Genomic DNA, 24985 nt, shown 5'->3' on the forward strand with positions numbered 1-24985 from the left:
CATCATTTTAAGTTTAAATTCCTGTTACCTTCACTTAGTGAATTTTGAATAATAAATTTTAATAGCAAATAATGAGAGGAAAGCCACACAATACAGTAGCTAGTCAAAATAAGCAGAATCTACAGAAAAGTATTTACCATTAACTGTATCTTTGAAACTAAATGAAGACCAACCAAATGAAAACAGGCAAGGCTATTTATTCAGAGCTTGTTAGAGCAAATGAGACAGTCACTGTCACTTGTTTCAGTAGAGACTCAAAGACAGGCAGAGGAATGCGAGAGTTTTACAGCGGAAAAAGGAAGATATCTGGTATGCCTTCTTTGGAGGGGAGCATGTTTGACTTTCGTTGGTTGGTCCTAATTAGAAGCAGGTACAAAAACCAGGGAAGCTGTTAGTTATTGATCCAGTCCTCGTCATTTGGAACCAACTGCTATAAAAGTTACTGTTTAGCTTCCTGGAATGTGACTAGAGATAGCAGTCTGGCTTCCTGGGCTTTTTACTGTAGGTAAGGGGGTTGGTTTCTTGGGTAGCTCACAGAGGTGGTAGGTCAGAGTTCTGGTGTTAATTATTATTATTATTTTTTTGCCTCGCGGTATGTGGGATCTTAGTTCCCCCACCAGGGATGGAACCCCCGCCTCCTGCATCGGAAGCTTGGAGTCTTAACCACTGGACCGCCAGTGAAGTCCCCACAGTTCTGCTTTTATATGTGGTCTGGCCACTGTCCAGTTCATATATTCGGCATCTCATATGTGTGTATGCATATATATATTGCCATATTCTATCATGAGCTGCAGACATAATACTTAGGCAAGTGTTCCCTGACACCTGATAATCATTTCAAGGGTGCCTCCAGAGTAAAAATATTGAGAAAGGCTGCTTCTGATTCCTCTACCCCAAAACGGGGCTAACAAAACCTATTTCGGGGATTGTCATGAGGGCTGAAGGCCAGGCATTTTTTACAAAATAACGCGTCCGACATGGAGCCCCTCAGAGAGCAGACTTTCTGGGACAAGGCCTACAGCTAAGACCAGGTTGGACTTTCAAGACTGGGGAGCCCATAACCTGCCACTCAAAATGGCGCCGGGATGGGAACAGATCGGATCAGATGCGGCGGGAAACCACCAGGGCCACTGCCGGCCCGGCAACACCATGAAGATGGTGTGTTCATGGCCTGCCTGCAGGTCCACCGGGGCTGCCAAAGGAGACACCTCCTTGCCAATCCACGTTGCCACGCGTGCCCGCCCACGCCAGCCCCCCGTGGCCGGAAGCGCCTCTGGCTGACCGGAAGTGCCTTGCCGCAGAGGCTGCCGGGAGTTGTAGTTCCACCCCAATCCAGGGGCGCCTACGCAGTGCAGGGGTGTCCGAGTGTGATCTGCGCACTTCCGGACCCCAGTCTGGTATTACGGCGTCCAGCACCTCGGACCTTGCCGGTTCTGAGGTCTCCGCGGCACCTCGGACTGGTGGTTCCCTCGGCTCCCGGCTGTAGGGAGGGCACGTGTGGCGGAATCCACGGCTGCATAGCCAGGCGGGCGCTAGGAGGGGGGGTGCTCTGTGCGGGGGGTCCGGGGGGGGGGTCTGGGTGGGCGGCTCCGTCTGACGTCTTCTGCGGAGGGTCAGGGTTTCTGTCTGGTGTGGGCTGGGGGCCGCAGGCTGACTGGGTCTCACTGCTTCTCTGACCTCCCACAGCTCAGCCTCTTCTGAGCCCACCATCCACAGGGGGCTACCGCAGGGTACCCAGTGATAGCCTTGGCCTCAAGGAGCGGGGGACTAGCTCTCCCGCGAATGGTCACCCCTTTTTCCCGACGGTGGATTTGTTTCTGACCTTTGACCTGGAGCTTCTCTGCTCACGCAGGTCCCTGAACTCCACTCAGGCGTCCAGACCTCCTGTGGGTGAGGAGGGAACTGCTGAGGAAAGGCCCCCCTTCTCTCCAACCCTCCCTCCCTCCTGCGGACCTTACATCCAGCCAAGGGTAGGCTCTGAGCTATGAGGGCAATTAAGGAAGTTTGTGAAACGATTGTTATTTCAGGGGTCTACAGTGTCAGTATTCATCTGACTAGCCTTTAGAGTGTCTGGGTCAGCCCCTGGGGAAGCACCGGTGGCATCCGTGGCTGGGGTCCTATGGAGATGTCAGTCCTGTAAACAGATGAGGGCCCTCAGGGTATGCGTGCCCTGGTAGTTATCTCTACTGGATGAATGGACATCCTGGGAGGGAGGTCGGTTCCTACTGGGGGAGGCGGGGCTAAAGATCAGACTTAAATAGGGTCTGCGTAGGTGGAAGGGGGCAAAAGGGTATTCCAAGCGGAGGGAGCCGCATATACAAAGGTAAGAGGCTTAAACCGAGGGGGTACGGCTGGATTCCGCGCTCTGGAGTAGCCCTGAGGTGGTGAGGGAGCAGATCAAGCTAGCTTAGGGGGTGTGGACTGGGTCCTGTTGGTGCCTGAAGTGTTTTAAGCAAGGCATTGGTGCGATTATACTTGTTTTTTGGTCGGAATGTATGAGCAGCTGAATAAGGTAGTGAGAGAAGAGTAGAGGCGTCATATCTCAGATTTGTGAAGCCGTAGCGGCGCCGGGTCTCGGGAGTGAAGGTGGGGTAGTGTGAGCGCATCTGTTTGCAGACAGAGAAAGTTCAGTGTAGTCTGTTCTTTTAAGGCAGTTGGTGAAGAAAGAGAGCAACGTGAGGGTGGGAAGTGATGCAGAAATGATGGAGGATTTGTCTGTCTTTGATTCTTTTTTGTTCAAGTTGGGACAGATTTGAGCTGTGGGAAAAAACTGAAACTGGTACTGTAGTTTTAAATCTTGATAAGGTCAAATGTATCAGGTTTTTCCATTATGCCTTGAACTTGGGTTTTATTGAAGGAGTTTCCCCTACTGCAATCCATAGTTCTATATATATATTTTTTCCTACTATTTATAACAAGTTATATTAGGAAATATCTCAAATGCAGCATGCAAAGTAGAAAAAGAAAGAAACCTTTGTGCTTATCATCTAGACTGAGCAAATGTTAAAGGTTTATTTGCTTCAGATTTTCTGAAGAACTAAAACCTCATAAATACTTGAAGGCTTTTTGCACCCTCCCTATTGGATTTTCCTTCTTCTCACTCAGAGGTAACTTCTGAAATTGCTATGTATCCTTTCATGTTTTGTTTTACTTACAAATATGAATGTAGCCATAAACAGTATATACGCTTGTGTTGTATATTCATCACCTTCGCCTGTATTTCTTTTGGATTTTTTTCTTATTTATTTTTAGTGTATTGTCTAGATACAAATCGGTTTTGCCTTGTGCACATTGCAAAAATTTTGAATGGAATTTGATTGGACCTAATGTTTCTTTGATGGGTATATTTTTGAGTAGGGATCCATTTCACTTAATGTTCTGTAGTTTATTTGGTTTTCTATTGCTTTGTTAATTTGATTAATTTATATTTTTCTGGAAAGTTGTCCAATTTAATTTCAACGTAATGGCATTATTTATAATAGTCTCATAATTAAAAGAAAACTCCAGTATATCTGTAATTGTCTCCTTTTTCATGTCCAAAAATTGTTTCTTTTTTGCCTTTTCTTGTTTTCTTGATCAGTCCTGCCTGAAGTTAGTCTATTTCATTAGTTTAAAATACAAAACAACTCTTTTATTAGTTGTAATAAATCCTTTCCAAGAATTGAATTTAGTTTTTTCTTTTTAATTTTTCATTTTGGGCACAATTTCAGAATTACAGAAAACTCATAATAGTAGAATGGTGCAAAGAATTCCTAAATACCTTTCATCTACATTCCCCAAATGCTAACATTTTACCACATTTGTATAGGGGGTTCCAGGAACTGGATGGATTTCAGGGCCAGTTAAGGAAAAAGATGTAAACATGAAGTGGCAGGAACACATGCAAAGATTATTTACGCGTGCATGAGGGAGAAAGGGGCCTCTTGCAGCATGAGCCCACCCAGAGGCTGGGGCCCAGGGGCCACTTCCCAGAAGAGAGGAGGATGAGGGAACCCCGGGGGGTATCTCTGGGTCAAAGCCACTTGGGGTCTTTATAGCCACATGGTTTATAGCTATCAGAAACTGGGTGTGGTTTCACAGGGTGGGTAAAGCATGCAGCTTCTAAATGACTAAAAATGTGCTGATAGTTGGACTGTGTTTAAAACATTCACATGTGTTGACATTTGAGTTTGGGGCTGCTGGTCTTTTGAGCTATTGGTCTCAGTCTGCTGTGAAGAAATAAACCACCCAGGGGCCATCTTTGGCTCATTGCTAATACAGTTAGCTTTATCCTGCTTTTCCTCCCCCCGCTATACATATATATGTGTGTGTGTGTGTGTGTGTGTGTGTGTGTGTGTGTGTGTGTAAATACTTCAATGTGCATTTCCCAAAAACAATGGCATTCTGTCACACAACCACAGTATAATGATCAAAATCAGGAGATTAACATCGATGCAATACCATTGTCTAACCCACAGATCTTAGTCACATTTTACTAGCTGTCTCAATAATAATTTTTCTAGCTAAAGAAAATCCAGGATCATGCATTGCATTCCCCCCCCACATCTCTTTAGTTTCCTTTACTCTGGAACAGTTTCCCAATCTTTCATTGTCTTTAATAACATTGACGTTATTGAAGAATACAGGCCGGTTATTATAGAACATTCCTCAGTTTAGGTTTGTCTGGTGTTACATCATGATTAGATTCAGGTAATATATTTGTGGCAGAATTTTTTTTTAAATCTGCTTAATTATTTCTTTTAAAATTTCTTCTCATACTTGTCTTTTTTTTTACGTCTTTTGAGTTTATTTTTTTCTGTGCTAGCCTCCTGCATTGAATGTCATTAATTTCCAGTTTTAATTTAATGCCTATCTTAGGGCTATAATTTTCCTTGAAGTATGTGTTTGTAAGTGTCTACCAGTTTTGGTATGTACTAGTTTTGTAGTCGTTGTAAATATTTTTGCATTCTTTTTATTTTCTGATTTTATTACTTTTTGGTTTAGAGAGTGGCATCTATGCAGTATTGATTTTTAAAAGATGGGTTTAGGTTTATTTTTTAGCTTGTCAATTTTATAACTGTATCAGATGCACTTTAAAAAATGTATATTTCTCTAACTATTGAGTTCATTCTTCTGTCTGATCCAGTAGGTCAAGCTTTTAAATTGTTATTCACATCTTATATATTCTTACTGGGTTTTTTTTTGTATCTTAGATCTTCATTTCTAAAAGTATATACTAAACTCTTTTTGCTGTGATTGACGATTTGTCAGTTTCCCCTTGTTGCGTCGCGTCAGTGTTCAGGTGCATTTGAGCTGCATACGCATCGTGTACATTTGCTGGGGACACGGACCTAAGATCGAGTTGATTTCTGGTCATTGCTTTGTCTCCTTCCAGTGGGTCGTTCTTTCTTGTTTTTTGTCTGTCTCCGAATTTTTAAAATGAATGCCACGCATTGTGTGTGGGAGACTTCTGCTGGGCCGTTTCAGCGTGCGGAGCTGGGAGTGCAGGAGTTTGGTTGCGACAAGACTGGTCAGCAGTTGCCAGCTGCGCAAGGCTGGCATTTGTTGTCGCTATGGTTACTGTCAGCCTCGGCTGGCGTGGCTCTGTGCTTGGAGCCGGCTGGTTGCTGGTCCCCGCTTCGTGGGCGGCTTCCCTCCCCCCCCCCCGCCCCCCCGATGCCCCTTGACTCTCCTCCTGCTGGCACTCCCGCCTGCTCCTCGGTGCTGGCTGGCCTGCTGGAGGAGGGGCAGGGTGCTCTTTGTGTCTCAGTCTCAGGAGGGTCCTGGGGTCTTGGGGATGCTGCCCCTCCCCGCGAGGTTGGCGGCTCTAAAAGTCTGAGCCCAGGACCTATGTCTGCCCCTCTCCCATGGGGATAGTGTGTGTTTGTTTCTTTTTCCTGCCACATGCCGTGGGTCTTACCGGTGCTCTGGGAGCAACAGGGTTTTGCTAACCTTCCCCCAGCAACACAGGGCTTTTGTTCCTCAGGAGAGAAATTTCGGGAAGGATGGGGCTTCTCGCGTTTCCAGCAATGGCAGCCACTCCCCTCCTGTAGGCCTTCACTACCCAGGGAGTCTCCACGTGGTCTCCAGCTCCGCCCTGTCTGTGTTCTTCCTCTATATCTGTATAACAAACAAATCACCACACATTTAGTTGTTTAAAGCAGCTCACAGCTCGGAGGCCAGACGTCCCAGTGGGATGGCCACGCTCTCTGCTCGGGTCTCTAAGGCTAAAATCAAGGCACTGGACGGTGCGGCCTCTTCTCCGGCGCTCCGGGGGAGAGTCCGCTCCAGGAGTTCGGGGTCAGGGGAAGTGAGTTTCTGGCCGTTTAGGTCGGAGGCCCCTGCGTCCCTGCCCACTGTCGGCTGAGGGCCTGTCTCAGCATCTTCTCACACTCACGTCTGTCTTCAAAGCCAGAGACGATGCACCGGCTCCTTCTTGGGCTTTCGTTCTTCCAGACTCCCCCTCTGACCCCCATCCGTTTCCAACTCAGAGGTAAAGTGTCCTGCCGATATTTTGACCCGAGTCTCACTATGTCGTCTATTTATTTGCAGGTTTTCTTAGTGTCTTTGCAAAGGCTTAGAATCGGACTGTAGCCAGGGCGGCTCTGTCCTGTCTGCATATTCAAGCTTCTTTCTACCCGCTTCTACCTGCAGAGTCTCGGAGGCCGGAGCTGAGCCTCCAGCTGACGGTAAGTCCTCAGCGGGAGAGCAGAGCTGTGTCCATCAGAATAGGTCCCGGTCCTCAAATCCCAGGCGTAAGGAAGGTGACCCGGGGAGCAGCCATCTCCTTGGCAAGGGGGATCCCTCTCTCATCCCGCTCCGTAGCTTAGGGCTGAAGTTGGAGGCTCACAATCTGGGGCAGCCCCCCGAAAAGTGCCCCTACAACAGCCCGGGACCCGCTTTGCAGGCAGAATTGGGGTGATGTCATTGCCTTAGGGGATCATCTAGGACTTGATTTAGGGGAAGGTTTGGTAGGAGGAGAGGGGGTGGTCTCTTGCTTTAGGGCGTGAGAAGCATGAACTAGCAGGGAAGGGACCCCCATGGCTCTGAGGGTGAACCCCCCAACCACCAATTCCTCTCCACTCATTCACGTTTACTCTCATTCTCTGCTGTCCATCCAGCTAGATGTGTAGCTCCTCCCATCCCACTGTCACCTCCGCATCTGACTTCTAGTGACCTCTAACCCCACCCCCCTTCTAGTTGAGTCAAGGCCCAGACGTTGCTTCCTTAACCTAAGAGTATTTCGTTTTTCCTTCTCCTGTTAAAGACGAAAGAAAATGGGCGTGAGAGAGGTGTTCAGAGCCACCCAGCTTACTAGAGGCCGAGCCAGCACTAGCCCCCAGGGCTCCTGTCCGGAGGAGGCTGGGCGGGGCCCTCATCGCTAAGCCCCGCCCCTCCCCACCCTCCACCCCTTCAGACCTTCTCACGGATTTCCTCTCCTCCAGGGGCAGGACTCTGATAGGAGGTCATGGAGAGAGAACCCAGTAAGATGATATATGTATATTTTTATGCCATACTTAAGTATTAAACAATGAGCACGTTTACTGTTGAAAAAATTAGAAAATGTGGAAAACAAATCCTGCCGTGTGAAGGTAACCATTGCTAACATTTTGCGTGTTTTCTATAGAAGTTTTTTCTTTACATGTTTATGAAAACCCATTCCATGACGATGAAGCAGGAGATGGAGTAGAGGGTCACAGACCACTGTTTTTGAGCCACGCTGTTGGGCCCGCCTTCCCGTATTAGCTTCCTGGGGCCGCCATCACAAGTACCACAGACTGAGTGGCTTACACAACAGAAACTGAGTCTCACACAGTTCAGGAGGCTGGAAGTCTGAGATCAGGGTGTGGGCAGGCTTGGTTCCTCTGAGGCCACGAGGGAGGACCTGCTCCAGGCCTCTCCCCGAGCTTCCGGAGCTCTGCTGGCACTCCGTGGTTTCTGCTGCATCACCCTGACCTCTGTCTCTGTGTCTAAATTTCCCCTTTTCATAAGGACACAGCCATATTGCGTTAAGATCCACCCCAGTGACCTCATTTTCACTTGATCGTCTGCAAGGACCCTCTTACTAAGTAAGGTCATGTTCTGAGGTCCTGGGGGCTAAACCTTCGACAGAGCTTTTGGGGGAACACAATTCAACCCATTGTACTTCCCCTCCAGGATGCTATCTCAGGGAACCCCATAGCTGTTGGGTCACTTCAGGTTATAATAGAATAGGCCCCTCTCAGTTGCCAGCTGTCTGTGAACATCTTACTCTCATGTCCAGTCTCCAGCTTCTCCCTGCCCCATGTGGAGCCAGAGGTCTGGGGCCTCGCCATGGGAAGGGCATGTGATCTGTTCTGTCTCTGCTCCTTGACTCTTCCTTCTCACTGGATTCCCTCCTTTCTCCTCCAGGGTCAGGGTATGAGGAGGGGAGAGTAGAGGAAAAAATAGCTCAGATTTTCCCCTGCTTGGTGTTATTTGTAGCTCTCACCTGCCTAGTGCTGGCTGCCCTCAACTCTGCAGGAGGCCATGTGATGGCCCTTTGTCGGGGTGCCCAGCCTGGGACACCCGCAGTGGCTCTCTGCAGACCTCCATGCTCTTGGCTCAGTGGTCCTGCCCCTCAGGACCAGCTCTCTTCACCCTGCCAGCAGCCTGCTTCATCAGCACCCCTGCAGTAGGGCTTTAAGCCCACTTAGCTTCCCCACCATCCACTTGGCTCCCCCGAGAACCCTCCCATCCTTGATCCAGCAAACGTGCAGCTGGCTTCCGCTCCTGCGCCCTCCCTTCCCCTGGCTGCCGTGGGGAGCCTCTGACTTCTGAATTCGTCAGCTGGAGAGCTGACTCCTGTTTCTGGGTTCCTGCATGCCCTAAACATTCAAAGGAGCCCCCCTCTGGGGAGCTTCTGCAGCTGGACATACGCCAGCCTGGGGCTGTAGTTCTCCCTTTTTCCAGGCTCCCTCCAGCACCCATGAACAGTTTTCTTGGAGCACACCCCCTCTTGGCTTGCAAGGGGAGCAATCCCCGACTAGGACGGGAGGCAAGCCCACGGTACACTTGCTCAACAGACAGCTCTCCTTCGATAATTCCCTCCCCCAAAGGAAGGAATCTGTTAGGGTGTGTCTGGAAGCTCCTCCTTAGAACTTGGGGTGTTTGGGATTTAGCTGAAATTTCCAGGCACGTGGGAAAAAATCCCATCCATTCTCCTGTTACGCATCTGTGAGTCATATGCTATGTATCCTGCTTTTTTCACTTGCTGGTGTTGTTGGAAGATCATTCCATGTCAAATATTTATAATATTTTAAGTTGATTCATAGCTTGGCATGCTTTAATTGTATCATAATTTATTAACCAATCTCTTATTTTTAAGCACTTAGGTAGCCTCCAATTTTTTTAAAAAAGACACCCTCAGAATTCTTTATGGAGTTTCTGTAATTCTAGAGTTTTAGTGTCTCTGCAGAATTCTTGGATCAAACTCCAGTGTGTCTCTGTCCTGAGTAGGAACTTACCTAGGACCAACCTCGTGTCTATTCAGGAGAGATAGGTGTGGGGTCCAGTTGATGCTTCCAGCCACAGTAAATTTGCTCCTGAACCTTCGTGTTCCGGTTCCCTGGGAAAATGAGGAAAGGAGGAGGGCTCAGGAGAAGTCATCAGATCTTGTCCCATATTTGGTAAGTGGCAGAGCCAGAACGGGACCACTTCCTGGGCAGAGATGAGCACAGTTCAGCCCAGAACAGGTCTTAATAATAAAATTTACTGTCGAGAAACTACAACTACGAGAGGAGAAGCAAACAAAACTTAGCAGGATCCACGGATAGAACTGAGCGCCCCAGGTTAATAGACCTCCAGTTGCCTTAGCTAAGTGCCATTGAATGGACTCCACCTTCTAGAACCCATTTTTATATTTTCCTGTGAATTTCCTCAACAGCAGGGGCAGGAATGGTGATAGAAGCTTTGGGTTAGAAGATTAGTAGGCTACAGATATTTTTAAAATGATAATTTTAAAGGCATGATCATATATGAAATGCCCATTTGTCATAGAAGAGCTTAGAAGATTCATCTAAGTACAAAGAAAAAAATGTAAAATTGGGCATTATCCAACTGTGCAACGCTAACTACTACTTGCATTTTGTCTTCCATCATTTCAGAGACTATTCTGTGTGCGTGTGTGTGTGCGTGTGTGTGCGTGTGTGTGTGTGCGTGTGCGCGTGCGCGTGTGTGCGCGCGCGTGTGCGTGTGCGTGTGTGTGCGCGCGTGTGTGTGCGCGCGTGTGTGTGCGTGTGCGTGTGCGCGTGCGTGTGCGTGTGTGTGCGTGCGTGTGTGTGTGTGAGATCAAATAGTTTTCAACCACCTTTTTCAGTTGCCAGTATACGATCAATAAATTGTCTTCTATGGTTTTATTTTTATTAGCTACATGATGTTTATTTCTCTTTGGTTGTGGTATATTCATTTAACTCGTCCTCTATAGTTGGATATTTAGTTATTTCTGTTTTTTCAGAGTTTTACCAGATTGTAATAAATATCTTGGCCGCTAAATCTTTGCCCGAACTCATGACTGTTTCTTCAGAATAAATTTCTATTAATTAAATTTCTGGGTAGTGGCAGGGGAGGGTAGTAAATTGCACATTGATTACTGCGACTCAGGGATGTGTATTCATTAAGTAGAAAAATAATTCAGGTTCAAGCCTCAAAGTTGGGTCCCCATCACATTCCGAGGTGAGGGCTTTGCCCTGATAAACGGGGTTCTTGGGAGGAGCCCCCATGCCACCCCGTGCCTGGGGTGTTAGAGCAGTTGACTCTGAGGCTGGAGGCAAGCTTGGCCTCTCATGTCCTCTTCTCCCCCCACCCCAATCTCTGCCTCCACAGGTGTCTGCTTTTCCCAGACCAGCAAGGAAGGACCATGTGCCAGGTGAGTGTGGCATTGCTTTCAACTGCGCTTCTTGTTTCACCGTGGATTTCAGGTTGCCTGTAAGAATTAATCCAATCAAACGCAATGCAAACAGAAATCAGGATCCGTGAAAATAGGAAGAGAGCGGACGATCAAGGCCATGGGAAAGGCAGGGTGGGGGCAGTACAGAGGCTGCTGCAGTTTATTAGCTGCTCTCTAAATTTATGCCTGACATGCCCGGCACTTTAAAAAGACAGATTCCATCCCATATATGACTTGTGTTGTCTGGGACAAGCATATCACCTTCTCAGGGGGAATAAAGCTTTTTAGGATATTTAGACATTTATGTGATGGGTCTTCATACGTGAGATATAGCAGGCAGGTTCCTCAATGATAGCGACATTCAAATAAACACAACAGCAGATCTCCTGTGACTTTTTTTTTTCCCAGTATAAAGAATGGATGTTGTGCCAGTGCAGAAATCTGTGATTACAGTTGTTGGAGGAATCCAGACACTCAGGTCTGCATAAACAGCTGTGTTACGGTTCACACTGGCCTAGATAAAACACTGAATGATTTAGAGGAACGAGTGAGTGGCATGTTCTTCAAACTGCTGTTCATAATCATTTTTGACACAGATGGAGCTTAAACAGCTCAAAGCTTCCGTCTTCGGCAGGGGCAGGAGGGAAGATTGTGCGAGCTCGCCTGCCTCCTTCTCTCTCCGTGACTTAGACCTCACCCATCGCCCTTGACCTCCCTTGCGTCCTTTCTCACTGGTCGTCATTATCTTTCTTCAGACATCATGATATCATTGTGTTCTGTCAGCCGGTCATCCTCACATGCCTCTGTTCCTAAAGGGCCTCCCTCTTTACCCCGGGCTCTAGGGTTGCATGAACTTGAAGTGCACTGGTCAGAATCCTGGAAGTTACAAGAGCGCGAAACCCAGCTAGAGCTAGTTGAGGACAAAGACAAAAATCTAGGCAGCACCCCAAACTGGGAAGAGCAGGCGTGCAGCTGGGACTGGGAGAGTTCCGCCCAGGGACCCAGATCTCACCAGGTGTCTCTCTTGTTCTCTTGTCCCTGTTTCTGTGACTCCTTTTCTCATGCTGACTTCATCCGTATGGCCGGAAATAGGGTGGCCATCAGCTCTCACATCGACAAGTTCTGCCGCAGAATGGGACGAAGTCTCCTTTCATAGGGCCAGTTTGAAAGATCTTTGGGAAAGACTGGGATTGGTCCTGCTTAGTTCGAGGGCTGAGGGGCTGGGTCTGCAGAGGGGCGCTCCCAGGAGCACCATGTGCTTGGGGTGGGGAGGAAGGAGGATGTTAGTCCCGGAGGAAGATGAGACCTGGTGGATAAACGTTGCAGCTGTCCACTCCAGGAAGGCAAGCATTCACAGGGTGTTGGTTTTGAGCTCAGGGACCTGTCTTTTTTGCTGCAGAATGCTCTATCTACAGGCACTTTTTTTTTTTTAATTGAAGTATAGTTGACTTACAGTGTTGTGTTAGTTTCAGGTGTAGGGACCTGTCTTGATGGGAGTGTCTGTGCTTAATAAAGCTAGAACTATCTGGATATCTGATACCAGGAACATCTGGGACAGGACCAATCTGAGAGGTTGAAAACCAGGTGGTGACACCACAGCCTCCTCAGAGGAGAGAGCTGACCACAACATGAGGCTGTCAGACCTGTATGTGAAGCTGGAGGTTTCATTTGGTGTCTTCTGGGGGAAACTCTTGTTTTGTAGGAAACCAAGTCTCACTGGGAGCTTCTCCCTGTTATGGCTATGTGTGATAAAGATAATGACAATAAAACTTATAAAACTATCTGTTGAGTACTTATGTGCCGGTCTCTGTGTTTTTCGTATACTGTTTCATGAATAAACCTGTGAGATAGATATTACCATTAACTCCTTCCCTCATTTTACAGATGAACAAACTGAGGCTAGAGATGTTAAAATCCATTAGGCGATGGAGCTGGGATCTGAATGCAGGCAGACAGACAGACATAGAACTGGGCCCTTAATGATCAAACTGTAGTTTTATCTACCAATAGCAAATTCCCAGCAAAGGAATCCAGTAGTATTGATGTGTTCTAGACATGCATTGTCCATCACGGTAGCCAGTAGCCACAGGTAGATACTGAGCATCCAAAGTGTGGTTAATGTGACTGTGGTTCTGAAATTTTCAATTACATTTCAATTTAAAAACTGAATCAGAGTAAATATTTTTTCAGGAAACACAACTTTGTTTTGATAGGACTACATTTCAGCAAAGTGAAACTGAACATAGTGTCTGAATTGAGATGTACCTTAAGTGGAAAATACACACCAGGTTTTGAAGATGTGATATGATTAAAAAAGAATGAAAACTATATCAGTGATTTTAAAATAATTATGATATGTTGAAATTATATCTTGGATAGATTAGGTTAAAGAGAGATTAAAATTCTTTTTTTTTTTTTTTTACTGTTTAAAAGTGACTATTAGAAATTTTTATTTTTTTAAACCACTTTGAGGTTGACATTCAGTCTGCACATATTTCATGTACACAATTTGATGAGTTTACAGATAAGTGTACACCCATGAAACCATCACCACGGTTAAGGCCATAAACTTATCCATCGCCTCCAAAAATTCCCTTCCCCCCACCTTTATAACTTTTTTTCTTTTGAGGTAGGAGCATTTAACATAAGATCTATCCTCTTAGCAAATCTTTAGGTATACAATACAGCATTGTTAAACACAGGCATGAGGCCGCACAGTAGATCTCCAGAAGTTTCTCATCGTCCATATCTGAAACTTTGAATCCTTTGACCAACCTTCCAGTTTCCCCCTCCTCCCAGCCCCTGGTAACCACCATGCTACGCTCTAATTCTATGAATTTCACTATTTGGGATTCCTCATAAGAGTGAGATCATTGTGGTATTTGTCCGGCTTATTTCACTTAGCATAATGTCCTTCAGGTCCATTTATGTTGTCACAAATGGTGGGATTTTCTTTCTCATGGCTGAATAATATTTCATTGTATGTGTATGTATATATATATATATATATATAATATATATATATATATATATATATATATATATATACACCACATTTTCTTTATCCATTCACCCACTGATGGACACTTGGGCTGTTTCCATCTCTTGGGTTATTGTGAATAATGCTGCAATGAAATGGGAATATAGACATCTCTTTGATGCCCTGCACTAAGATAACATCATCTGCAAACAGATACCTTTATTTCCTCATTTCTGATGTGGATGCCTTTTATTTCTTTTTCTTGCCTAATTGCTCTGGCTGGACTTCCAGTACTGTGTTGAATAGGAGAGGCAAGAGTGGGCATCCTTGCCCTGTTCCAGAACTTAGAGGGAAAGCTTTCAGCTTTTCACCATTGAGTATGGTGTTAGCTGTGGGCTTTTCATAAATGGCCTTTATTGTGTTGAGGTAAGTTCCTTCTATACCTAATTTGTTGAGAGTTTTTATCATAAAAGGGTGTTGAATTTTGTCAAATGCTTTTTATGCATCTGTTGAGATGATTATGTGACTTTTATCCTTCATTCTCTTAATGTAGTGAATCACAGTGATTGGTTTTCATATGTTGAACCATCCTTGCATCCCAGGGATAAATCCTACTTGGTCATGGTTTATGATTCTTTGAACGTGCTGTTGAATTTGCTGTGTTAGTCTTTTGTTGAGGATTTCTGCATCTGTGTTTATCAGGGATATTGGCCTGAGTTTTCTTGTGGTATCTTTGGTTTTGATATCAGGATGATGCTGGCCTCACAGAATGAGTTTGGAAGGATTCCCTCTTCTGTTTTTTGGAAGAGTTTAAGAAAGATTGGTACAAATTCTTCTTTGAATTTTCGGTAGAATTCACTCATAAAGTTCCTGGGCTTTTCTTTGTTGACAGTTTGACAGTTTTTTGGTTACTTCTTCATTCTCTTTATTTGTTACTGGTCTGCTCAGGCTTTCTATTTCTTCTTGATTCAGTATTAGTAGGTTGTATTTTTTTTAGAAATGTATCCATTTCTCCTAGGTTTTCCAATTTGTTGGTGTATAATTGTTCATCATAGTCCTTATGATCCTTTTTATTTCTGTGGCATGAGTTGTAATGTCTCCTCTTTCGTTTCTCATCTTATATATTCCAGTCTTCTCTTTTTTTCCCCTTAGTCTAGCTAAGGGTTTCTCAATTTTATCTTTTCAAAAAACCCTGCTAATTTGGGCTTAGTTTGTTCTTTTTCTAAAGGTGCAAAGTTAGGTTGTTTATTTGGTATCTTATTTTTAAAAGTAGGTGTTTATTGCTATAAACTTGCCTCTTAGTGCTGCTTTTGCTACGTCTCCTAAGTTTTGGTTTGTTATGTTTTCATTTTCATTTGTCTTGAGATATTTTCTAATTTCCTTTTTGATTTCTTCTTTGACCCAATGGTGTTTAAGAGTGTGGTTATTTAATTTCCATGTATTTTTCCCCATTTTCATTACTATTATTGATTTCTAGCTTTGTGAATAATTTCAGTCTTCTTAAATTTGTTAAGATTTGCTTTTATGTCCTAACATATGATCCATCCTGGAGAACGTTCTGTGTGCTCTTGAGAAGAATGAATATTATGCTGCTGTTGGGTAGAATGTTCTGTATATATCTTTTAGGGCTATTTGGTCTATAGTGTTGTTCAGTTCTGCTCTTTCCTTGTTGGTTTTCTGTCTGGATGAGAATGGAGTATTTAAGTCTGCTACTATTATTGTGTTGCTGTCTATTTCTCTCTTCTGATTTGTCCACGTTGCTTCACATAGTTAGGTGCTTTGATGGTCTGTGCATACATAATTGTTACATCTTCCTGTTGAATGGACCCTTTTATAATTATATGACTTTGTCTCTTGTGATAGTTTTTGACTTAAAGTCTATTTTGTCTGATATAAGTATAGCCAGACCTGCTCTCTTTTGATTACCATCTGCATGGAATATCTTTCTCCATCCCTTCACCCAATATGTGCCCTTATATCTAAAGTGAGTCTCCTGTGGACAGAAAATTGTTGGGTCTTGCTTTTTTATCCATTTGGCCACAGTATGTGTTTTAATTTGAGGAGTTTAGTTCACTTATATTTAAAGTAATTATTGATAGGTAAGGACTTACTATTGCCATTTTGCTAATTGTTTTCTGTTTTGTAGTTCTCTTGTTCATCTCTTCCTCTCTTTGTTGTGGTTTGAGGATAGTTTTGGTAGTGATATACTTTTTTTTCTCTTTATTTTTGTGTACCTACTGTAGATTTTGTTGTGGTTACCATGAGGCTTGCATTGAATATTTAATAGTGTTAACAGTCTGTTTTAACCTGATAACAACTTAACTTCAATCGCATACAGAAACTCTGCACTTTACTCCCCCCTCCACTTTGTTATGACAGATTTTACTTCCTTTTACATTGTCTCCATTAACAAATCTGAGATAATTATTCTTACACTTTAGCCTTTTAACTTCTAAACCAATATTTAAAATGATTTACACACTAACATTATATATATATATATGTATATATATATATATAATACTCAGTATAAATTAAAATTGTAATTTTGGTCCTTAATTCATTCAGAGAGAGAGAAAAGGAGGGTGAAAGGGAAGGGGAGCCAAGCCCTGTTCTGTGTACATGGAATCCTTTCTCTGCTTTCCTCTTGTTGCCACCTTAATTTTGACCATATCACATGTTGATGATTATAATTTTACCCGAACTTTATTTTTATTATTATTATTTTTTTGGCTGCACCATGTGACTTGCAGGATCTTAGTTCCCCAACCCGTGCTCCCTGCAGTGGAAACACGGAGTCCTAACCACTGGGCTGCCAGAGAATTCCCTATAATTGTACCCGAATTTTATTCATTCTCTCCCTCCCAGTGCTTCCCACCTCAGTGATGCAGTGATCTTCCACATCCGTTTGTCTTTGGTAACTCCCCTTCTTAAATACTGTGATGGAGTCCCCATTGCATGTATGAAAAACCCTTTGTTTGTCCTATGATCTGACCTCTCTCTCTCTCTCTCTCTCACACACACACACACACACACATTCCCCTTATACTCTATACTGTCATTCCCTACTGTCATATATTTGCAGTTCCTACCAGATTTTCCTTGCCTTTGCTCAGGCCATGCCTCTTGATAGGAATATCCTTCAAACATCAGAACAATTTATTTTTCATGATTCTGCTGACATGTAACCTCCAATGAGGCTTAACTTGACATCAGGATGTTGAATTTGACTGCTGTCTTCTTTGTGTCTGTTCTGTACTTAAATGTACTTCCGTCATAGCCTTCAGTGTATTGTTACCACACAGCAGTCTCTTACATTCATCTCACTCCACCAGACTACAAATGCCCTAGAACAGAAGCAACGTGGCATTGAGCTTTCAACCTCAAGGACCATGCAGAACACCAGTGACGTACCTGGTCTTCCGTAGATGCTTGCTCACTGAATGGATGGATGGATGAATGGGTGAATAGAGATCCAGAAGTGAGATATTTTCTAATGATCTTTTTTTTTCTCTCCCACGAAATGTCGTACAAAGTTAGGGGCATGCTAAGCTTCCTATATAACTTAACATGGGGAAACCTGACCTCCGAAGGTGGTAAGATCCATCTCCTCTACACCTTTGCCATAATACTCTGTGCTGAGCACTCCAGTTTAATCAGGAGTGTGCTGTTCCAGGGGTCGTTATCATTCAGAGACGTGGCTGTGGGCTTCACCCGTAAGGAGTGGCAGCAGCTGGACCCTACGCAGAGGACCCTGTACCGGGATGTGATGCTGGAGAACTACAGCCACCTGGTCTCCGTGGGTGAGGAAGGCTTCCTGTGTCCCCCCTGCCCGCCGCTTATGTCTGAGCTCCTTTCTTTTCTCTGTTACGTAAGACCCTGTTAAGTACTAAAAATGTTTGGCCTTGGGTTTCAGCCATCAGTAAGTCTTGTTCTCATCTCACCTGGATTATTTGTGAATTTTCCTCCCAAGTGAAATAGCTATTCTTTGGCTGAGATGTAAATGTTCATTAGGCAGTCTGAGCCTTCTGCTTCCTTGGATGGCCCAGGTGGCTCAGCATAAATCTTGTAACTATTTCCTATGAATAGGGTGTCAAGTCACCAAACCAGCTGTGATCTCCAGGTTGGAGCAGGGGCAAGAACCGTGGATGAAGGAGGAAGAGATCCTCAGATGGAGCTTTCCAGGTGAGAGAGAACCAGCCTGGAGGGGGACAATGGACATGAGATTCCAGGAGGTCACAAAGCAGAACCTCAGATTATTTTTGTTTCACACATCTGTGTTAAAAGCCTTGGATCTTTGCAAGCAGCTATGGACATCTGACTCAAGACCTTGAAATGCCCAAATGATTCCTGCTACCTGCATACATCACACATCACTGCATGATTACTCTCCTTTCCCTGGATTTTAGAGAAAGACATATTCTTTTAAAGTTTATCCGTTCATTCTATTCCACTGCCCCCTTCTAAGACCTTGCTTTCTCAGTCTTTCTCTAGAATCTTCAGGCTTACGCTTGTCCCCATGGTTATAAAACAGGCTTTCTCATGCTTTCAGGGGTTCATAGATTTGTCCTATTTTAAAATAACTGTGTTATTTTGTGTCACTCATTTTTATTTTAGTTGTCTTTTCTTTCAATGCCTTAAACAGTTATTTTCTACCTTTTATATGACTTTAAATTCATCTTCTTTCAAGACCATGTAACATGTCCCCATTTTGTCTGATACGTTATAACTGAAGCTTTTCCCCCATCTCAGTGTGATCCCACAGGGAGCTGAGCCTTTGTTTTATTCATCTTTATTTCTGCACGACACACATAGTATATATCGACTAACCCCCTCTACTGTCTAGGACAAGGATCCTTTATCAAGCATCTGTTCAGGGCAGTTGTTATTTTTTTTATTTTTTATTTTTTTTAATTATTTTATTTATTTATTTTTGGCTGTGTTGGGTCTTCGTTGGCACGCGCGGCCTTTCTGTAGTTGCGGCGAGCAGGGGCTGCTCTTCATTGAGGTGTGTGGGCTTCTCATTGCGGTGGCCTCTCTTGTTGTGGAGCTCTAAGTGCGTGGGCTTCATTAGTTGCGGCACGTGGGCTCAGTAGTTGTGGCTCACAGGCTTAATTGCTCCACGGCATGTGGGATCCTCCCGGGCCAGGGCTCGAACCCGCGTCCCCTGCATTGGCAGGCAGATTCTCAACCACTGCGCCACCAGGGAAGCCCAGGGCAGTTGTTATTAATCAGGGGGGTACCCCAGACTCACTGGGGGAGCTTTAAAAATGCCCCCTGGCTGGGTCCCAACCCAGAAAATTCTGCTGGGGAAGATCACGAGGCATTGATTTTGTCTCTTAGGAATTCAGCAGTGGGGCTCAGGGAACATAAATATTTCTAAACACAGGAATTTTCATGGTTCCACTGGGTATTAGTGCCCAAGGTGAAATAGCGGGGTATTTGTGGTTTAAAATGTAAGTAAAGGAAAAGCAAATAAATATCTAAGCATAGGATGAAGAATTCGACAGTTAAGATTCTCCAAGTAGATTCCACAGTGCTGTGGAAACCAACTTGCCCAAGGAATGTCAGTATGGGTTTAGTGGAGGGGCTGATCTGCAGGCATATGGGAAGGGGACACGTAGGGTTGGGTTGTTGGTCAGATTTGGTTTTAAGGGAACCAAATGAAAAAAACGGTCATCTGAGCAATCAGAACACAACAGGGAATCTTCCCAGGGCAAGGATGGCTTGCATTCGGTTCTGCGGTTCTTGTGTCGATGTACTGGACATCGTAAAGACCACGTAGATCCACGTGAGAATAAACCGCTGCAGAATGGACCTCTGACTCTAGGAGAATTCCTGTAACAGTTAAAGAACTTGATGCTTTGAGAAAATTAATTTGATATACAGAATGGAGGGGAAGTTAAGGTGGGAAGGGCACAGGAAGTGCAGGTGAGAGAAAAGCCTATTTGCAACCTAGGAATAAAGTGAGGGGAACTCACACTTCATTCAGCCCAAGTCCTTTGCTCCTATTTCCTAAACACCCTTCTCCCTAGAGTCCCCTGAAAACGCTGGTCTGTCTTTAGTCTTCGTTCATAATTCCTAAATACCCTTATCTCCTGATGGGGCCTCCTTATTATGCCTTCCCCTTACCTAGGGATGCTGGAGCTAGTACCAGCCTGTGATGGCCAATGGTGGCAGAATCCTCTGGCTCTGCATTCTGTGACGTCATCCTCAAATTGGTCACATTGGGGAATGCTTTCACCATGGAGATTGGTAATTGACACAGATCGGGTTTTCTTTTTCTCTTGGTGACCTGGTTCATCAGCACATCAATGCCTTGAGTCCACTATCCTCTAGTTTTTCTCTTGTGTGTGTTTTCACCTTCTTCCCAATTTAATGTGCGGACTTGATAATAGCAGAGCTTACATATATTCACCGTCAGGGTTTTATCTGTTATCAGTTCTCTTTTTTTTTTTTTTTCTTTTCAGAAGCCAAGGGAGTAGGAAGTGTTTGTAGTAGGATTATGATTATGATTATTTAATCTGGGCAATCAGGTTTGAAACCACGAAGTTAATCCTCCTTCCAAACATTTCTGAAATAGTTTAGTTCTGTGATGTGCTCCTGGAAAGATAACACGTTTGTGTCCTTATTTATTTTTTTCCCTAGAAGTTTTGCAAGTTGATACCCAAGTAGAGAGACAACGGGAACACCAAAACAAACTTTTGAAGCAAGCTGCACTCCTAGACAAGAAAAAATTGACCACAGAAGGGCAAAACGCATGTAACACAGTCGAAAAAAACACCTGTCAGAACACAAACGTCGTTTCTTCAGGACAACAGGTCCCTAAGTGCGAGTCATGTGGAGCAGCCTTGCCGGGTAATGCAGGCGTTACTCCTAACGCGTACCTTGCAAGAAGGAGATTTGAATATGATGCACAGGGGAACTTATTTCTCTATTCTAAGCTGGAAACTCCACATTCTGGGGCACACCCACGTGAATGTAACCAATGTAGAAATGCTTTAAGCCATGACCAAGCCCTTAATGCTGATCAGAGAACCGACAGTAACGAGAAACCCCACAAATGTACCAAATGTGGGAAAGGCTTCTCCCATAAATCAGAAATCATCACCCATCAGAGAGTCCACAGGGATGAGAAGTCCTCTGGATGCAATGACCAGGGGGATGGCCTGAGGGAGGAGAAGGTTTGCCTCAGCAAAAAACATCCGGGAAACCACACAGACGAGAAACCCGGTGGAAATGGCAAATGTGGTAAAAGGCTCTCCCCAGAAACAAGCCTCTCCATACCCGAGGCCATTCTGGCTGGAGAGAAGCCTTATAAGTGTTCAGACTGTGAGAAAATCTTCTCCCACAAGTCACGTCTCATCGAACACCACAGATCCCACACGGGAGAGAAACCCTATGGCTGCGAAGAATGTGGGAAATCTTTCTCCCGGAAGTCATGCCTCATTATCCACTACAGAATCCACACAGGAGAGAAGCCCTATGGCTGCAGCCAGTGTGGGAAAGCCTTCTTCCAGAAGTCACACCTCATCCTTCACCAGAGGACTCACACTGGAGAGAAACCCTACGAGTGCAGCGAATGCGGAAAGGCTTTCTCCCAAAACTCCTGCCTCATCATACACAAGAGAACCCATATGGGCAAGAAGCCCTATGAATGCTCTGACTGTGGGAAAACGTTCTCCCAGAAGGCGAACCTCATCAGACACCACAGAATTCACACCAGGGAGAAACTGTACGGATAAAGTGAGAGAGAAGTTTTCATCAGGAATTCCCAACACATCTAGGAATGAAAACCCTGTGGATTTTGTGAACATGGAAAATCCTTCAGCAAGAAGTCCAATGCCACTGTGGGCAGACCTTCCTACCAACTTGGAGAACTAGGAAATGCTTATTCTCTTAAAACTAAGGATAGAAGGGTAATGATGCTCTAGAGAGATCTATTTTTATAGGATAAACTTAAACTTAACTATGAAGTGTATCTGTGTCTACATTAACTGTGGCTATTGAGCTGTAAGTGAATAATTTAAACCATTAATATAACAGACTGAATAAGCCACAGAACAATGCCAGGGGTATGCGGGGACTATGTTCCTGGAGATGCTACATAAACAGAATTTTATTTTACTTATTTTTGAACTGCATTTGTAGTTGAACATAATTGTGAACTTGTAGACACAGATACCATAATATGTAGGATGACATCTATCAAAAGTTTCCACACTAAATTACACCCTTTTGTCTTTAATATACGTTATAACTGGGATTTACTACTCAACCGGAAGTCCATACACCGTACCACACACCATTTGTTTTTTTGTTTGCTGGCAAGTATTACAGAGCCCCCCTGGATCTGGAAACCAGCAATTTCATGACATCCCCTGAGCTCTCTCCATCAACTAGTTTATAAGTCATGTTAAATGAGTAAGGTTGGGACTCCCTTTTCTGGCAGTATAGTGGACCACCTAAAGTGAAAAATGTTCCACTGTAAACCACTTGAAATTATGGACAATAACAGGTGACATTCTTTTAAATGCATAATTCAGCTTGCAAGAAAATCAGTGAGGTTTCCAGGTGCCAGTTCCAGAGGGAACTGAAAAGTGTGTGAGTTGATGCTGTAAGCTTCCCTGTAGGTTTGTTTACCCAGAAGCTTGGGTGTTAAAAGCTATAGGCAGAAGCCTTGGCACTGAAATACCTCATACATTGAGAAATTTCAAAAGCCTGTACATATAGGGAAAGGATGGACCAGAGAAAAACCTGCTCATTTGCTCAGGAAGCTTGCCTGTCTTTCCCTGGACTCTGGTAGGGAAAGAATTCACCCTGATGATTCACAAGCTGTGACCTGCACCTCTTACGAGTTAGAATTGTGAATTTGCTCTACTCATGCCCCAGTTGAAAAACTGAACAATTAACATAGAAATTTGTCCTGGTCTTTGAAGCAACTTTACAGAAGCAAACACAAACTATTCGTGGAGAAAGACACCCTCAACCTGTGTTTCCCAGGGTTCTGACATACAAACCCAAGATGAGGTCATAATCTAGAATTATAAAATGTGAAGAAAGTCAACATTTTAACAAAATAAAAACCTCAAGTCTTTTAAGGTGATAGAAAAATCTGAAATTCTATAAAAATGACTGTCTTGAAAAATGATGAAAAAAAATCAAAACTGCATGAAAGCAGACACAAAGAAAGATAACTGGCTTATTTGGAAAAAGAACCACATAGCGTGTCTAGAAATGAAAAATATAGTCACTGAAATTTAAAACTCAACGTTAAAATATTCTACATGTCAAACAGATTATACTCAGCTGAAGAAAATGGGAACAGGAAGGCAGAGCCATAAGCCAATTCACAGAATTCAGTATATAGAGAGGTGGAAAATGTGAAAGAATGGGGGAAGAGACATACAAATGAGAAGAGCAGGCACTTCCCTGGCGTCCAGTGGTTAAGACTCCAAGCTTCCACCGCAGGGGGCACGGGTTCGATCCCTGGTCAGGGAACTAAGATCCTGCACGCTGCAAAGCACGGCCAAAAATACTAAAAACAAAACAAAAAAACAGAGAGAAGAGCAAACAGGAGCTCCTTAAAGACAAAATGAAAAAAAGGAAGAAAAGTAAATATTCAAAGATGTATTGGCTCAGATTTAAAAAAGATGTGCATTAACATGCATATGTGTGTGAAATATATGTGTATATATATGCATATATAGACATGCAATATATGCCTAGCTGAATAACTAAAAATAAGTTCACATCTAGATGTACTCGATGTATATCCGTCCAGAGTCTAGCTAAGCTGCTCTCTAGTATTGCTGCCTCATCCATCGTGTTTGGTCAGATGGCTGCAGGAACCTTAAGCTGACACAAGCCCCTCGTGCAAGGACATGCCCTATAGCAGCCGCTCGGCCACAAGCAGATGTAAGTCCCTGGAGTGACTGCCCCGCAGCCCTTGTGATCAGTAGCTCACCTGCCTCCCAGTGCCTGTAAGCTTTACGCACCCCTTAGCCAGGACCCCCGTGAGCTTACCAAAACCCTGCTCTTTGGGTTTGGATTGATCAATCTGGTCCTAACCTAGAAACCCCAGAGCACTCCCCCGTGGACCCTAATAAAGGGATGTGTGCCAAGTCCAGTCCCTGTCTGCACTCCGCCTTGACCCCCCCCCGGGGCCCCTCCCGGTGTGCTGTGTGCTTGGTCCAGGCCCTGTGAGTAATAAACTTGCCGATTTCGATTTCTCCGTGGTCTGTTGCTGAACCCACTCATCGTCCTGCACCCTGTGCTCCACTTAACAAGTGTTAATTTCACGAAGTCTTCACAGTTGGGAACAGGATGGTAGAGTCTTGCAATTGGCTGGTGGAGAAATGCCTTTGGCTGGCAAACGGGCTGTGGCTGTGTCTCCCACAGGATGCTGCCCCGTGGAGGGTGAACTCCCCCAGTGGGTGTTAGACTTTGGGTGTACTTCCCCACTCCAGGCACAGACCCAGCTGCTGACTGTTAGGAGACTTGGCCCCGGTTTCCAAAAGGTCCTGTCGGGGCAGGTGAGGGCTGAGATGCACCCTGCCATGAGCACTCAGCCACCACCGACTCACCAAAGCACTGGTTCTAGGCTCCGAGGTCCCAGCTCCGGTGATCCTGCTGCCTCTGCGCTGGTGGGGGTGAGCCCGATCCCAGTGAGGCTGATTGGGACACCCTGAGGGGAAGCAGCTGCCTATGAGTCCGGCTGCCCGGGATTCCACTGCAGACCTTTATGGTAACATCCCCAAGGCCAAGTCAGTTGTCAGCGTGGCGGGTAATAGAGAATTAGAAGCTGAAACTTGGAACTGTATTGCATCTTCGAAAGTTGCTGAGTGAGTGAATCTTGAAAGTTCTTATCACAAGAAAATAAAATTTGGCAATTACATGAAGTGATGTTCACTACAGTCATGACGGTGATCATTTCGCAATGTACACAGGTCGCGAATCATTGTGTTGTACTACCTGAAACCAATAGGATGTTATGTGTCAATTATCTCTCAATACATAAATAAACTGAAACTTGAAACTTGATGCGTCTCAAGACTCAAAATATTTTGAAAGACTTTGTACAGCAGGAGGGAGAGAAAAGGGGCCAGTCAGCCTTTGAA

The 24985-nt window shown here is 44.6% G+C and overlaps 1 protein-coding gene across 24 annotated transcripts; it reads left to right on the forward strand.

Annotated features, from left to right (window-relative positions):
* Positions 1-1341: 1341 nt before the first annotated feature.
* Positions 1342-24985, forward strand: LOC115847096 (zinc finger protein 568-like). Of its 24 annotated transcripts, none has more exons than XM_070043573.1 (9): positions 1342-1525; positions 1853-1970; positions 6532-6668; positions 7247-7463; positions 9405-9626; positions 10822-10864; positions 17201-17668; positions 17955-18050; positions 20514-24983. In XM_070043573.1, the coding sequence occupies exons 7-9, from the start codon at positions 17317-17319 to the stop codon at positions 21608-21610; spliced, it is 1545 nt and encodes a 514-aa protein (XP_069899674.1). In that variant the 5' UTR covers positions 1342-1525; positions 1853-1970; positions 6532-6668; positions 7247-7463; positions 9405-9626; positions 10822-10864; positions 17201-17316; the 3' UTR covers positions 21611-24983. The 24 variants fall into 24 exon arrangements, with proteins under 24 accessions (XP_069899674.1, XP_069899676.1, XP_069899677.1 ...); XM_070043575.1 differs by having other exon boundaries at positions 9457-9626; XM_070043576.1 differs by having other exon boundaries at positions 9491-9626.

Source organism: Globicephala melas, chromosome 15 (genome assembly GCF_963455315.2).
Source record: "Globicephala melas chromosome 15, mGloMel1.2, whole genome shotgun sequence".
NCBI lineage: Eukaryota > Metazoa > Chordata > Mammalia > Artiodactyla > Delphinidae > Globicephala > Globicephala melas.